The sequence below is a fragment of the Sylvia atricapilla genome, chromosome 4, assembly GCF_009819655.1.
Source record: "Sylvia atricapilla isolate bSylAtr1 chromosome 4, bSylAtr1.pri, whole genome shotgun sequence".
In the NCBI taxonomy this organism is placed as follows: domain Eukaryota; kingdom Metazoa; phylum Chordata; class Aves; order Passeriformes; family Sylviidae; genus Sylvia; species Sylvia atricapilla.
Window position 1 is genome coordinate 70,230,801 of NC_089143.1, and position 15,440 is coordinate 70,246,240.

The 15,440-nt window shown below is 45.2% G+C and overlaps 1 protein-coding gene across 1 annotated transcript in view; it reads left to right on the forward strand.

The window, feature by feature from the left end:
* Positions 1 to 15,440, forward strand: part of FRAS1 (Fraser extracellular matrix complex subunit 1) — a 109,201-nt gene that overhangs the window by 19,609 nt on the left and 74,152 nt on the right. Inside the window, exons 3-4 of the mRNA XM_066318472.1 lie at positions 13,274 to 13,381; positions 14,718 to 14,810. Of these exons, the coding sequence (XP_066174569.1) occupies positions 13,274 to 13,381; positions 14,718 to 14,810 (201 nt within the window). The remainder of the gene's footprint in view (positions 1 to 13,273; positions 13,382 to 14,717; positions 14,811 to 15,440) is intronic.

A 15,440-nucleotide genomic window follows, 5' to 3' on the forward strand; every position in this document is an offset into this window, starting at 1 on the left:
CTCCACTCCTAATAGGATTGGTTGCCTTGAATTTAAGCAGATATGAAGTGGCAACTAGAGAAAGGGGGAGAGGAAGCCTGTGCTTGCTCATGTGTCTGTAAAATGCTGAACACACAAAGATGGAGTAATTGAGACAAGCCAAATGTTTATACAAGGGCAATTCTAGTGCCCCTCTCCTTAGCAGGACCAGAGTTCAACTTGCCTGGGGGAGAGGATGAAATGAGACCAGAGACTTGTTTTATTTTGTTTGTCTGCAGGAGAATCAAAGCAGGGCAAGGGACAGCTTTGATGCAGGGTCAGATGTGGGTTTTGTTAAGTGCAGGGTTTGGTTTTGATTCATTAGCTGGATGTAGAGGGACGAGACCTTGCCTGGACGAACACCAGCAGGAATAATTGTTTTGCTGGGAGAAGAAGAAAATCTAGCAGTGGAGTAAGGGTGGGTTTCTGCTTGGACTGCAGTGTTTGAGCCATGAGGAACCGTGGCTTTATTTCTGGATTGCCCAGTGGCAGATACTAAAATGGCCTTCAGAAGGCAACTTGTCTGCCTTTAGCTGGACCTTTTTAAAGAATTTATTGTGGAGCACCTCCTCTTATTCCTTTTTATGGTCTTGCCCTCAGGCTTTTTCTGAAGGAACATACTTCCCCTGATGAGGAAGGTGATTTTGCTCTCTGTTATAAATTCTCTCTGAACTGGCAGCTCTCAGATGGGTTTCAGTGTGGCACCCTGCTTGTGCACGGAACAGCCAGAGTTCTCAAATTGTCAGCAAATGTTCCTGGCTCCTGCAGACAGAGATTCTGGAGAGATCAAGCAAGTTGTGTTATACTACACTAGCAAATTATTGGTGCTGTCTTTAAAAAATTGCTAACAAAGGGCATATCACAGCCAAAACTTCCACAGGTTTTGGCTGCTTCTGGCTGTCTGATCAAAGTGCTTTGGGGAGATCAAAGATCACTCCACCCTCTTAAGATTTCATTGGGGTTTGTCTGTTTTGCTGGAATTGCCATTTAAGGGGACACTTGTGTCCTGATGTGATTTAGACCTGTGACCCTGCAGGGGTAGGGCTGACACTACCAGCTCGTTTTATTGCCAAGCAGGAGTGGCCATCATTCATTAACAGCTTTCTGAAACAGAATTGGAAAGCTCTGCTTTTCTGCCAGTTCCCTGAGAGGTTCCCTGCCCTCTCCTTCCTTGGAATTTGTGCAATTTGCTGTTACATTGGAGCAGTGGACAAAGTACGAATACTGTGTGTGACAGGCTGCTCCTCCTAGGACTTCCATCTTGCATAAATCACTTCTCTTATGCCTCCCTAAATAAAATTTAAATGACATCTGGAAGGAAGGGACTTGCCAGCCCAGTCCATCTGAAATATTCAAGTTGTTTTACATTACATTGGCGTTGCTCAAATCAAAACCTCAGCCTTTGGGATGGGACTTGTGACCACCTAAAAATTAGGGCGTAGCATGCACAGGAGGCCTTTTGGGGAGAAAATGTGATATTATTTCTTACCCTAAGGATGTTTGAGCTTTCAGTTTTCTTCTAGTGTCACATTGGCTGCTGTGTCTCCTCATTGAGAGCAATAATTGCTTGCAGTCCTTGGTTTTTGGGTCAGCAAAACTGGCAGGCTTGGGTCCACTTTACATTCTGGTCCATGAAAAAATCGTCTATTGTCTAAAATGATTTTCCTTTGAACTGTTACGTCTCGGAAACAAATGCTTTTGTGAGACAAGGTGGTTCTTGGAATACTTCACTCTATTTTTCCTCAGAGGCATTTCAAAGCAGCAATAAATTAGCATCTCCTTTCAGAGTCTCTTCACATTCTGAGAAGGTTTAAAAACTTTCATATTGAAAGATAAGTAGGCTTTGCAATCTGGAAATTGTAGAGAGATTTGAATGATGAGATAGCAACACAGTGGCAAATTTTGGATTTTTCTTTTGTCACAGTGGTGAAGCTGGTGAAGTTTTGGAAAGTTACAGCAATTAGCAGAGCCAACCCGCAAAACAAGTAGGGAAATGTAAATTTTATGAAATGGGCCGAATATTAAGAATGTAATGAATGACGTCTGTCAGAAATGGAAGAATGCCAAGAAGGAAGGAAAAATGACAGGAAAGAAGGACATCCTAGGAAGATACGGAAAATGCTTCCCTCCCCCGCAGTGAAAGCATTTTGAGATAACTCCTGACATTATGGATTTTCTGAAGGTACTTTGTGTTTTCCCAAACCAGCGCCTTGCTGGCCATGGGGATTTCAGTTTGCTGCTCCAAGTACATGCAGCAGGGCTGCTCGGGGTCACAGCAGGAGGCTGGATTAACATTCCCAGCGGGCTCTGGGGTTTGGATAGTCTCCGGGATCTTTTCTTATCCTCTGCGATGTGGTAGGAACCATGTGCTGATGATTCCGAGCAGGTGACGTCGCTGGAGGGGATTATTGGAAGTACAACTCCCTTTTCCTTCCCCAGGCCACAGCTTGGAGGTCTAGCAAGGAGCCTGAGGGCCTGTCTGCTGTCTTTCTGCCTCAGGTTTTCCTCCTTTTTGTCCTTGGAGCCAGAGGTGTTCACTTTAGCATGGCAACACGAGAAAAACCCCATCCTTTTCCTGGCATCCTGCATGACGTTTTCCTTAATGCTTGCAAACCCAAGGTGGAAATGCAGCTGTGATGATGTCTGGATAAGTTTGCTACAAAAGCTCAAGTGGGGTAGCTAATCCTCTTCCTTGAGAGGCAGATTCCTTTTTGTTATAAACCTCTATTTTTTCAGTGCAAATGATGGGGTGGGGAGGGTGGGGTGGACACGATAGGACTTGTGCACGTAGCTCATGGGCACTTCAGTCTCTGTGTACTCTGTCTGCAGATGTGGGAGTGGTGCCTAGGTTAATCATCCAGGGAAGGGTAGGAAAAAAATCCATGTGTTGGCTTGTTGTCAAGTCAAGTGTGCTTGGAGCTAGGCTCCGAAATTCTGCCTCTCTCTGTTCCTCATCATGGGGCGGGAAAGTTCTGCAGATTAATAAGGGGTTAGGCAATGTTTTCTGCCTTTGTACATCCTCATTTCCAAGAATAGTGTGTCTTGGCTGTCTCAATATCTTAGCATGGTGGGAGCTGGTGTGGGCTGGGGAATTTGGGATTTCCCTGGAGCAATCTGCTTTTGCAGGGGGAGCCCTGGCCACCTCGAGGCTTTCATCAAGCATTTTTCACTGGCCTCTTGAAGGTGAGGGGAAGGCGGAGGATTTTTAGTGTGCTGTGTTAAAAAGAGTTGCAGGCTTGCTCTCCTCTTTGTTTTTAGGAGTCTCCACTCAAAGCTGAGCTCTCTGGTGCATGTTTTGAGGAGAGGATGCTGGATGGCTGCAATTCCCTCTAGGTTTGGCTGCTATTTCACCACGTTTGTCCTGGAAGGTGAAAATGCAGCCGCTTCTCTACTCGCCTGTCACTGCATGTCCTCTGTTCAACGTTTCCTTATGCAAGGGCTTTTGTGTATTCCTAGAACTAGCAGACAGTCATAAATGACACAGATGACCTAAAGCTCATTTCCAGCCCCCTGCCATGGGGGGAATGCCTTCCACTGGACCAGGTTGCCTCATCCAGCCTGGCTTTGAAAACTTCCAGGTGTGGTGCAGGCAGAACTGTAGTTCATCTCTCAGAACCCAAAGGTTGGATTCCTAGCAGGACATAAACAGCTGTCAAGTGGATTTAAAGTGCAATATTTACTGCACCGTAGAAAAGAGCACTGAAATTCTGCATGTTCCCAAGCTCCAGAAAAATAGACTGTCTCTCCAGGACTGCACATTATGTCAGTTTCTTTGCAGAGCCTGAACAACATTCTTCATGGCCCAGAGTGGGAAACATCAGGCACAAGGTGAAGGCTTGATTTAGGGTGTGCTCTTCTCTGGGTTGGTGCAGTCCAGGAGCTGTGGCTGATCCAGGTACCACTGACATGGCTCTTTCCCTGCAGGCAGGAGGGGAGGGAGCCTGGCTGCCAGCTTCACTCTGGTGACCCACATTACTTTCCTTTTTTCTTTTTAAGATAAAAGTAACTAAAGATGCAGGGAAGAATGTGGCCTCTGGAGGTCAAATCAAATGATGGATGCAGGTGTTTGGAAAAACCATCCATCCATGCTGTTGTGCGTAGACCTCTGGGAAGTGTGCCAGTGCAGAGGAGTGGAAGAACCATGCAGGAAAGAAAGAAAGTTAATTCAGTAATCTTGAATCTCCAAGCTTGGTTTTTTCATTTTGCTAAGGGGGGAGAAAAAAAAAAGGGAGGAAGGAGAGGAAGGAAAAATAGAAAAGTATTTTTTTTAAATGCTCTACCCTTTTTTGTTTTCAGGTTGTGTTTAATTATGTGCTGCTGGTTTTGAAAGCATAGGGAGTAACAGGTAGAGAGACACCTGAAAGTATTGGAAGGATCAAGGCCTTCCTGCTGGGAATTCCCATCACCATGATCTTCAGGAGATTTCTTCTACTGAAACCAGGATTGTGATTGGAGCTGCTCCAAGTACTTGTAGTTCTGGGAATGTTCCTTTGTGCTTTGCTGCAATGTTCTTAGAAATTAGGTCTTGTGCAGCAAAGGAGATTAACCTGCTTTTGCTTTGGAGGGCTTCTTCCTTAGAGCTGTGTTGATCCCTGCAGTCAGATAGGTCCCATTCATCCCTGGTGTGGGATTTCTGTAGCTCTAGGAAGGTGCCAGGCTGGTTGATTGCATCAGCTGCATTCATGGCACAGTGGGAGTGAAGGTGGGGAAAGGAGAATGTGGAATAATTTCTTAAATTTTATAGCTGTGTTACGAGGGAACCTCTCCGTCCTGAACATTTTGCTCTTCACCCATTCAGTAAAAAGGACACTTCCCTCCAGAGTGCTTCCTGTCTCACTTTTCCTAAATCACTGCATTCTTCAGGGAAGCTGTGAATCTTCCTGGAGTTAAAAGCATCGTGAGATGTTTCTTAAGCCATGTAGAAACTACATGAACAAAATCTTGGAAATTGGGATTTCCTTCTTTGAGGAGAGAAAAAAAAATTAAAAATGCCTAGGCTGCATAATGGTTAACCTGTTTCACATCTTCTTCAAGAAGGAAGAGAAGGAGATTGCAAGGAAGAGTTCTGCCATATCACAGTGTCATGATTAAATTTGTAATGAGGCAGCAATTATTTCTAACCAAGCGTGAAGTAGCCTGACAGGAATTGGCTCACACCGTGTCAGTGAGCAATCTTCAGCCTGGCAAATATCCATGGCATGGTGAGGGATGTGAGGAGAGCTCTGTCTTACTCCTCTCGCCAAATCCGTGTGGTCAGTGATGCCTGATGCTTTGTGTACGCCAGAGGTTTGCTTTGAAAAACACATTAGCAAGCACTCGTGCAAGCTTATTAAAGAAGAAGGAATAAAATGGCTAACAAAAACACATTCTCAGGTGTTATTTACTGTAATATCCAGCACATTCCTGCTGCCTGAGGATGGAGGGAAGATGGATTTTCTTTCTCAGCCTGAACTTACGGGATGCATATGCTTTGCCTCTGCTAAATATTTCATGGAGCAGCTTCTCTAGATTAAGGCATTGCTACAGTGAAGGAGCCAAGTGCTTTGATATAAAACTGTCCCTTTTTAAAACGATGAGCATTGGAGTGATTTAGGAACCCCCCAGTCTGTTTTCAGGAGTCTAAATAAGTGCTTATACATGTGCTCCCTCTTACCATTGCTGCTCCAGCCCCCATTACGGGTTTGCCGTGTAAATTATTCTGAGCTTTTACTGCAGATTTATTCTGAGAGAGATGTTAAGTACTGAAAAGGGCATGAGAGATAAAAATTCATGTGCGGGAGCTGTAGAGGTTATGGTAGTCTTTGTCCCTGAGCTTGCTTCTCATGTGGACAGTCAAATTTTGTAAAATCGTTTTTTCTATAGAAGAGGAACTGTGGAAAAGGGAACAAATTGGAGAGGTACTCTGAAGATGGACCATGGTTATTTTCAGAGCAACTCTTGACACCTCCCTGGCACTGTATTGGAAATCAGGTCACAGAATCATGGTGCTATGCATCAAAAAAATAAATATACTTTAGCTGGGATTACAGGGCTTTAATTTTAATTTTTTTTCCCATGACCTTTCACACAGTGCGTCTGAATAATGAAAGCAAAAGGAACTGTTTCAGCATGAGCTCAGGGACGTGCAATTTGTTTCCTGTCGAATGCTGCCACTTACCAATGGATAATATGATTTATTTCTGACTGATGGCCAATCATGCTAATTAATAGACTGGTACTTCTCCTGCTGAGGCCAATCCATGCCCTGTTTCTCTGTTCATCTTTTATCTGCCTCATGGGAGGGCATTTAAACGCTCACACAGCTGTTTCTTATGCCTTCTCCTCTGAAAGCAGTGGTTTGTGATTTATCTGACTACCCTTTCCAACCCTGGAGTTGCTTTTTTCTCCATCACACCTTCTGGCCGTGGCTGCTTCCCTGTTGCTGTTATTCTACAGGTTTTGCCTCTTCTCCCTCAGTCTGCTTGCTGCTCTTGAACAGGATAAGCTTTTGGACCCCTGGCATTCCTCCTTTCATAGAGTGAGGGGTAATCAGCTGTAGTTCTCCTCAGCTCTTTGGTGTGATTTTGTTGTCAGTGTGAAAAAAATCATCATTTTTAAAACATGTGTGACCCAGTGAATGCCAAGGACTGTGCTGCTTGACTTCTTCTCTCCTCCCCCTCATGCTGTCCCTCTTGATCCCCGTGAACTTGATCACACTTCACAACGCTGAAGCACACAAATACACATATAATCTTTGCCCTTTTCAGGGTATTTTAAGCCTGCTTTTGGTTTTGAGCCTGTAGTTTCTGTGTACCAGAGTCAATTAATTGGATTATTTGTAGCAGAAGGCAGCAAGGAGGCTGTGTTTGAGTCAAGCACTGAGGTGTTATCCACCTCCTGCTGCCATTATTTCAGTTTGGTTTCGGACATAGGATTGTCACCTTGCTGAATCTCCACAGCTCCCAGTGAACCAGAGCAATACTGGAAAAAATACTGGAGGACATGAGGACAGTCTGCACGTTTCCTTATTCTACAGGCCTTTCTTCATTGTTTTTGCTCAGTAATGAAGCCTTTGTTCTCCAGGATTAATGACTGTGCAGGGGTCCTCTTTCTCTCTAGAAGGGAAGAGAGAACCACTTTATTAATCTGCTGCACAGGGAGCTGAGATGGAGATAAGGATATAAAGGGTTGTATTTTCTGGGAGCTGTATGGGAGATTAGTGTACTTGGACCCACAGTGTCAACAGCAGGATGTGAGGTGTGTAATTCCTTGCTTTGTCCTAAATATCCAGCCTGGAATTGGAGGTAGCTCTGTATTTGCTGACAAGGCTTGTGAAATTGCTCTGGAGTGGGTTGTTGCCTTCAAGAAGTAGAATTAGAGTTATGTTTCACCTGGTGCAGAGCTTCTGAGGGCTGTGACTGGTTTAGAAGGAAATTTCCTTTCTCTGCTGAATCAAGGATTTTCATGGCCTGATGGGGTGGTCGTTGTTGTTGTTGTTAGAAATGGGATAAAAGGCTTAGTCAGTCTTGTTCACTCTGCCCTGGCTTAGATGCAGTTAACATGGAAGCATCTGGCCCAACATAACCTGCATTTTTAATTGAAATTCTACATCCTGCTGGCAGTCTCACGTCATCATTTGACACATCTGTCACTTGCTGTGGACTGCTGATATCCTGGTGGCTCTCACAGGTTCAGGTTTTGACCAAGCAGCATGATTTGGAGGGGCAGAACATCATCCCTTTGGTGCTCTGCCATCTTGCCCAGCAGAGATGGGCACCCCTGCTGCTCCAGAAATAGCCATTATATTGTAATAAGTGCTATCATTAAAGCTGTGATCTAGCTTAGATTAACTTAATCCCTTACCTCCCTTCTTTTCCACAGCTATTCAATCAAGCATTCTGGGTTTGACATCCATTAACAGTTTGATATCCATTCAGAAGTCATTTTGGGGGAGGATGTTTGAAACTTGCCAGTTGGCAGGTTAGGAACTGCTTGGGCAAAGGGGAGAAAAACCATCAGGAGGACCCCAAATGTTATTCCTGGAAGCTGAGGAGAATTTCTGGTGTGTGGGGTTCATCAAAACACATAACTGGGCATGGAAAAAATCTGCAGCATAAGAAAATGGGAGAAAATAGTTGTTGTTTTTTTCTATCAGTCATTCACCATGTCCATTCAGAGATGGATTTAATGTGAGAAGAAAGTTTACACAGAGGCTGCAAGTTGTTTTGGGTGAATCTAATAGTGACAAAGCAAAAAGCATTAACCTTTCTAAAGGAACACTGCTGCTTCCTAAATATTGACTTGTTGGTCTGAACAAAGATCTCTTGTGTGCTGATTTAAGTCCTGCTTAGAACCCATGATTTGAAACCACAGTTTAAATCCCTCTACCCTCTTTTCTCAGTGCATTTGGTTCATTTGGGTCCTTTCCTGGCGACTTCTTCAGTGTCTGTGTGAAAGAGAGGATGAAGATTACAGCAGCACCTAAATATTTGAAGAATATTTTGGAATAGCATATCCCTGAAATATCTTAGGACTACTGGGAAATGTTATTTTTAGACTCTTGATTTTTACAAGGCTGGTACAACTGGTGAAAGACTTTAACAGTTGGAAATGTAGCAGACTGTTGAACTGTGAAAACAGTACCTTGTTTTACTTTATGTAACTTCTTAATTCCCTGACTGGAAGAAGGGGAGAACTAATTCCCAATTCCTGGAACAGCGTGTTCATGTTGCTGTGTTGTTAATCAAGCCCTACACTTCGCTTTAACTGCTCTGTACTCTCCTAGGTCTGTAGGACTAAAGCTGTTTCCACTGAGAGGAGCTGAATTTCTATTTGATTTCCAAGCCGAGTCGGTTCTGTGTTGTTCTCTGATTGTGGGCATGCTGGAATGAGCCCATAAAAACCCCCTTGTCAAGGAGTTTCTATTATATGCCAGCAAACACCAGATCTGAAAGCAGCAGAGCAACAGCTCCCCATTGCCAGAGACAAAACATCAAATCCAAACCGAATGGACACTGGGAATCCTTGATGTGTCTCTGAATTACTTTCATCTCCTCACTGCTCCATTAATGGGCATCCCCACGGACCGTGCAGTGCTCTCTGCTTCCCCCTCGTTTGGGCTTCTCCTGCCAATTGCCTGGCATTGTCAAGGAGTGAAAATGGCAAGTGCAAGTGGGGTTGGGAGCTGCCAAGGCTCCTCGCCTGGCAGCGGATGAGTGATGCTGGTAATTGTTACCAAAAGTGTAATCGCTCCGGGCTCTGTCTGCCATTTCAACAAAGCAGCCTGGAATTCCTCCTCTGAGACATCTGATCCCTGCCTTTTCTCAGTTTCACACATTCTCTGTGCCTTATCTCTGGCACAGGAATGACTTGGAAGGTAAATCTGACCTGGCACTCGGACTTGGAGCTCCCTTGGGATTTCTCCCCGTGGTGTGGCCTCCCTGCTCCCCAGAGTCCGCGGGTGTGGGGACAGAGCAGCCTCTTGGAAGGTTGATCACAGAATCCCAGAGTAGCTGTGGTTGGAAGGGAGCTCTGCACATCACGCAGTCCAACCCCTCCAGCCAAGGCAGTCACCTGGAGCAGGTGTCTCAGGAATGAGTCCATGTGAGTTTGGTCCCTGGGCAGCTGTTCCAGTGCTCTGGCACCCTCATGGAAAGAAATTCTTCCTCATGTAGAGATGGAACTCCTTGTGTTTTTGTTTATGGCTGTTACTTTCTGATGTTATGTTCTACCACTGGGTGCACCAGAATGTCTGGCACCATCCTTGGAGATATTTGTATGGATTGATGAGGTTCCCTCTCAGTCTTCTCCAGGCTAGCCAGGCCCAGCTCCCGCAGTCTCTCCTCATGAGAGGGGTGCTCCAGACCCCTCATTACCATCATCAGGTGATTGGTGGGGTACAGGATAAGCAACATCCCCTTGGTTTTTGGTGTGACACTGCAAATCTGCAGCTCCACCCCTGGCTGACACGGAGGCTGCAGCTGTGCTCTGCTGGCTTCACCCTGCTTAGCAATTGCAACAATGCCAGCACCCCAGTGACTGGCTTTACAGGTCCTGTGTGCTGCAGGGAACACTCCAGCATCCAGTGACATTTTAGGGATGGACTGGATATTTTCAGGAAGCTGTAAGAGCTGGAAAGGGGACACAAACCAACTGTCGTATGCTTCTTGTTTCCCCAGTCGCTGCACCAGAATAGCACACAGACTGTTATCTGGGGTGATGATATCCCATGCTAAGTGGCACCTGATTAAATTACTGAGGCTTTTTGCATATTAATAGCAGACTGGTTATTTTTGATTTGTTAGGTGGGTTGTTTTTTGTGGGTTTTTTTCTGAGGTAGAGGAGGGACAGGTGCAGCTGTCTGAACTTATGATGGCCAGTTGAAAAAGCAGTGGTCCAAGAGATTTAGGTTTTTCTGTGCTCTGGTTAATGTGACAGGGTGACAGCAGCAAACCAGGAGCACTCACAGCTGCTCTGGGCTCCCTTTGCTCCATGTCTGCTCTTTGTCTCTTTAGCTTTTTCTTTGCTTTTACTGCTTGTTGTGTTCTTGCCTCCTTCTTTTATCTTTTTCTCCTCTGCCTTCTTCTTAAATCCTCATCAGTATTCTCCAAACTCATTACATGCTCACACTGTGCTCCTGTGTCTCCAGTTTCATCTCATTTTATCTCGGTCAGGGTGTCTGCAGGCTTGAAAGGTTTGTGAGCATTTCTTGTTCTTTTGGTCCCTGTTCTGCAGACCAGCCCAAATAATGTAGATGTATCTCTCCTTGCAGCATGGTGTTTTTAAATTCAGTTGAATTAGGTATCATTTCTTCTTTTGATGTAGGGAAATCCAGGGAATTAATAAATTATAATGGCACTACTTGGCGTTTAAGGAGTGCTTTCCATCTTCAAAGCGCTCTCTGCATGGTATTTCATTATTTATACTGTTAATTATATTAGCACTTATAAGGAAAAAGCCCCTTAAGTTGTCATGGATAAAAATACACTCTCAACAGGCTTGGAATCCAGCACTTAGATCGCAGCAGATAATTTGTCCACTGAGGAGCAGAGCCTTGGAGAAGACGTCAGGCGATTTCCAGCAGTTCTTTAAGTGTCTACTGACAAGTCTTGCTTTATGTTTAGAACTGTATTGCCTGGGAGCTTTGAAGTGCCTTTGTACATGCTGGGTGAGCACTAACAAAGCCTCACAGCAGGATAGATAGGTGGGATCCAGACTTTCCAAATTGGACTTTAGGTCTGTTGCCAGGAATCTTAAGCTGAATGTTGAATTGTCCAGAGACCTGGACGCTGAGAGCCGTGAGGTGCCTGGAAGACTCTCGTATCCCAGAAAGTCAGGTGGTAGTTTCCTGACTATTAACTAGGTAATGAACGTTTTAAAACTGCAGACAAGTGTCAGATTAGATCCGGTACCTGGCCAAAGGAATTTAGAAGCAGCTGATTTGAGGTCACAGACAGGAGCCAGCCTGCTTCCTGCTTGGGCTATGATAGAAAAGCGGGGAGGAAGAAGAGCAAAGAGGGGTTTTCTTACCACAAACCTGAGCATTTAAGTCTCATAATGTGAGTAAGGGTGGCTCTGTGCTGACCTTGTGCCATGAGAGTCCTTTGGTGATTATTCCACTGTGGAAATTATTTTCCTTTTTGTAAAATTTTTGTAAGGATGAGAGGTCAGAGGTGAAGGTTTAGGAGAACCAAGAGATGAGGCACTAAGTCTACCCCCTCCCTTCCCGCTCCTGGTTACCCCGTGGCTGGCTTCCCTGCAGGGAGCTGCCAGCTTTCAAACGCAGAGCACTGCTGAAGCCAGCGGGATGAGTTAACTCCGATGTGTGTGTTAGCTAAAGCTTGGCACACACATCACTTAACCTTCATTTCTTCTCTAACTGCACCATCAATCTGCCGGCAGAGATGATGTCAGGGTTTCTGTTCTGCAGCCGCAGCCGTGTGCAAGGGAGGGCAGAACCAGCTGTGTTCCTGAGCAGGAATTACTGTTTCCTCTTTGCCTTGCTCCTTGCTGCTGCCTTACCCTCAGGGACTGTGCACCTTCTAAGGTCAGCATCACCACCATCAAGGGAGGATCTCTCTACCTTTCTGACACTGCTGGGGTGTTTGTAACGCGTGCATGACCTTTGCCACAGAGAGGAGCACAGTTCGATGTGGGAGAAATGCTTCTGGAAAACAGCAGAGGGAGGGACACAAGGATTTTTTTTTTTTTTTTTTGCAGCCTTTTCGGCTGTCCCGCTATTTGCAGATTGACGCTCTTGATCCAACACCTGACAGAAATGCCTGAGGAAGTGGCCTGGTTTTTCAGGATATTTTTTCTCTCATTAAGCGGCCTAATGGGCCTTTAAGGCACATTTCAGTATTTCATCATCATACTTAACAGTCTCAGTAGTTAGCTGTAAGTGTGCTCACTGCAGTCAACTGTTAATCATCCTTCCGTAGCTTAATTTGCCCAAGTCGTACTTTGCACTCTGTACTCGGAGTAAATTGAAGCAAATCACTACTTGGTGTAAATGAGCAGCAAGGTCTGGTCTTGCAAATCCATTGAAAACAAGGCTCGATGGCTGGGATAGGGGCTGTCCATCCTACACAGGAAAACATAATGTGTGGGGTCATTTTAGCCCAGTGTCTGTCTATACAACAGGGATAGGGATTGTCTAGCTGAAACAGCGTTTCAGGTGAGAAACTGATCCTCTTCTTCCTGTTTTTTTGTGGAGGCAGCGTGGGATCATGACCTCGTGGAGGGAATAGAAGGTGGTTAAACAAGGGTGGTGAAAAACCCTTGTGAATTAGCTGCAGGTGTTACAGCTGGGTGCACAATTGGGAGCTGGCAACAGCTGTTTCCAGATCTGTCAGAGCCTCTACTTGGCCAGAGTCTCCTCCGTGCTGTTTTGGAATAAACATGCCCAGGTAGAGTCTGTTCGTGCCTGGCCACACATCCAGGAGTGGGTTTGCCTCAAAGGCACCCCTGGGATCAACCTGCAGTGTGGACAGTCTGAACCTGATTACAGGGAGGTTTTCCAGAGACGTTGCACTCACCTGGAGTTCTTGGAGGTTGGATTACCTTGCTGTTGGAGCTGATTATTGGCCGTGCATGGCCTTGTCTTTCAGCTGCATGTTGGAAGCTGTTGAGTGAAAAGTGCCAACATTGGGCCTCATAAGTGTGTGGGAGGGAGGGGGCTCTGTTGCAGTCTGTCTCTGTGGAGCTATTTGAGACATGTTGTTAATACAGGATGTGCCTTGTGCTGCATGGGTCTCGTTTCCAACTTTATTTGCAGAATAACACGTTCTGGAAGCCGGATTCTTGCCAAGACTGCAGATGCCGGAGCGGTGTTGTCACCTGTGAGCCTACGGTCTGCAAAGACCCTCAGTGTGACTTCCAGAAGGTAAGGGGCGAGTGTCTGTGGCTGCCCAGGGCCAGGCACAGGCTCTTGTGTCCTTGCACTCCTCCTTGAGTGAAAACATGTGGTGTGTGAAGCCTTTGTCCCCTTTGCCGTGCTCCAGCCAGAGGCCGGGTGTTGGAGCAGCTTGATCCCAAAGGAAGCCCCTGAACTGGGCTCGAACTTCCCAGCATGAGCCCAGCTTCCAGTCCCCCTTCGTTTGGAGGTAGGGCTGGGGCTCCCTGGAAGATGCAGATGGGCACTTTCCACTCTGCTGAGCAACAACAGAGCTGAGATTGTGTGTCTTCCCATTTCTTCTTCCTTGTGATGGTTGCTGAGCTTTCGTTGTCTCCTGCTTGTCTTTGTCTGAGCCTTCATTAATTGGCCATGGAATTGGTCTTGCATTAACATCTGGATTGCTGGGGTAGAGTGCACAAATAGCGCTGAAAATGAGTGGTTTAAAGAGGCTGTCAGTATAATTATATGGCTTTGTGAAGCAGGTTAAAATGTTTCCCAATATGACAGCACTAATGAGGAAATAATTTTGATTCTTACTGGGTTTCCCCATTATTGTCGCTGTGTATTGATTAAAGCTAGACTGTACTAGTAGGAATTTTTATGCTTAAAGAGGAGGGAAATCAAGTGCTGTCATGGCACACCTAATAATGAGTGCACTAGATAAAATGATAAAAATCAGATAAATGAAAAGGTGCCAACTTTAAAGCTCATAAAGGAAAATAAGTTTATAGTGTGAAATGAATCTGTGTGACTCCTTGACACGGGCAATCTTCAAGACAAAATGTTTAAGCATTCTAAAAACATCTGGTCATTTAAGTATTGAAAAGGATCACCATGGATCTCAGAAGAAAAAAATCATTTCATGCTTCAAGGCTAAACCACCAACAGAAAAGCAAGGTCAGAAATCACCATCCCTCTCCATGGTTTATTTCTTTTCTACTCATTATGAGATTTCTGCAAATATGGCTGATCTTGTTTCAGCAAGATCTGTCCCATGTTTCTCAGTGGCCTTTCAGGGAAGAATCTTGAGTTTTGTCTTGAACAAATGTGTTCTATTCTTTGAAAACTGGTTCAGCTGAAGAATTCCCAGCTGTACTCTTGGGGATGTAAATTCTGCTGTTATTTTGAGGGTAAAATGTGAAACACACAAAGTGCCGTGCCACCTCTCAGCAAGGGGATGTGCTGTAGCAGCATTCTGTATTTCACTTGAAACTTTTCCTTTCTGAACTGAGAGCACCAGGTCCAGTGAAGCCTCATAGCTTCACTTTCATTTCAGAGTCCCTGTTTGATGTCAACTGTTTATTGTAATCCTGTCTCCTTTTAGGGAGAAGTGCTCCAAATAGCCTCCAACAAGTGCTGCCCCGAGTGTGCCTCCCGAGCTGAAGGATTTTGCCATCATGAAGGACAGATCCACAGTGTGAGTGCTCTGTTCAGTTCCTCAGCAGGGGACAATCCTTACCTGTTTTCAGCTCCACGTTTCTTTCAGTGGTGGAGGATGCTGAGCTGGTGTGCAGGGGAAGGATAGATCATTGCATTTATATCCTGTCACTGTCAGATAGTGGAATTTAGCAGGAGTTTGGTCAGCAGGGTTTGCAGAAAGGGAGCTGAGCAATTTTGTTTCCTGCATGGCTTAATGGGAGAAATTTCCCCACTTGTTCCTTCCCTTTGCTGTTTCTGTGGATGACTGAGACAGTGCAGAAGGGGAGCAAAGCACAGTGAACTTGACATATTAGCTGTGCTCTGAGAAGGCTTTTCTCTCAGCAGCCATCTATGCTGCTGGAGATTGATTGCTGCTCTGCGACCTGGGTTCTGTATTCTGTAATCCTGAATTATTCAAGAAGCAGGTTCTGGGATGTGGTTTCACCTAGAGGGGCTGGAAGGCCAAAATAATCAGAGTAAGTGTCTGGAGATAAGGAAAAAAAATCAAGATTCATGGGTAGTAGTTAATGAATCATGTCAAACAACTGGCAAATGTAGAGCAATGGCTTAACAGCAAACTCAAGTCCTATGTGTGTTCTCTCACAGATTTTTCTGTTTGACAAGAGGC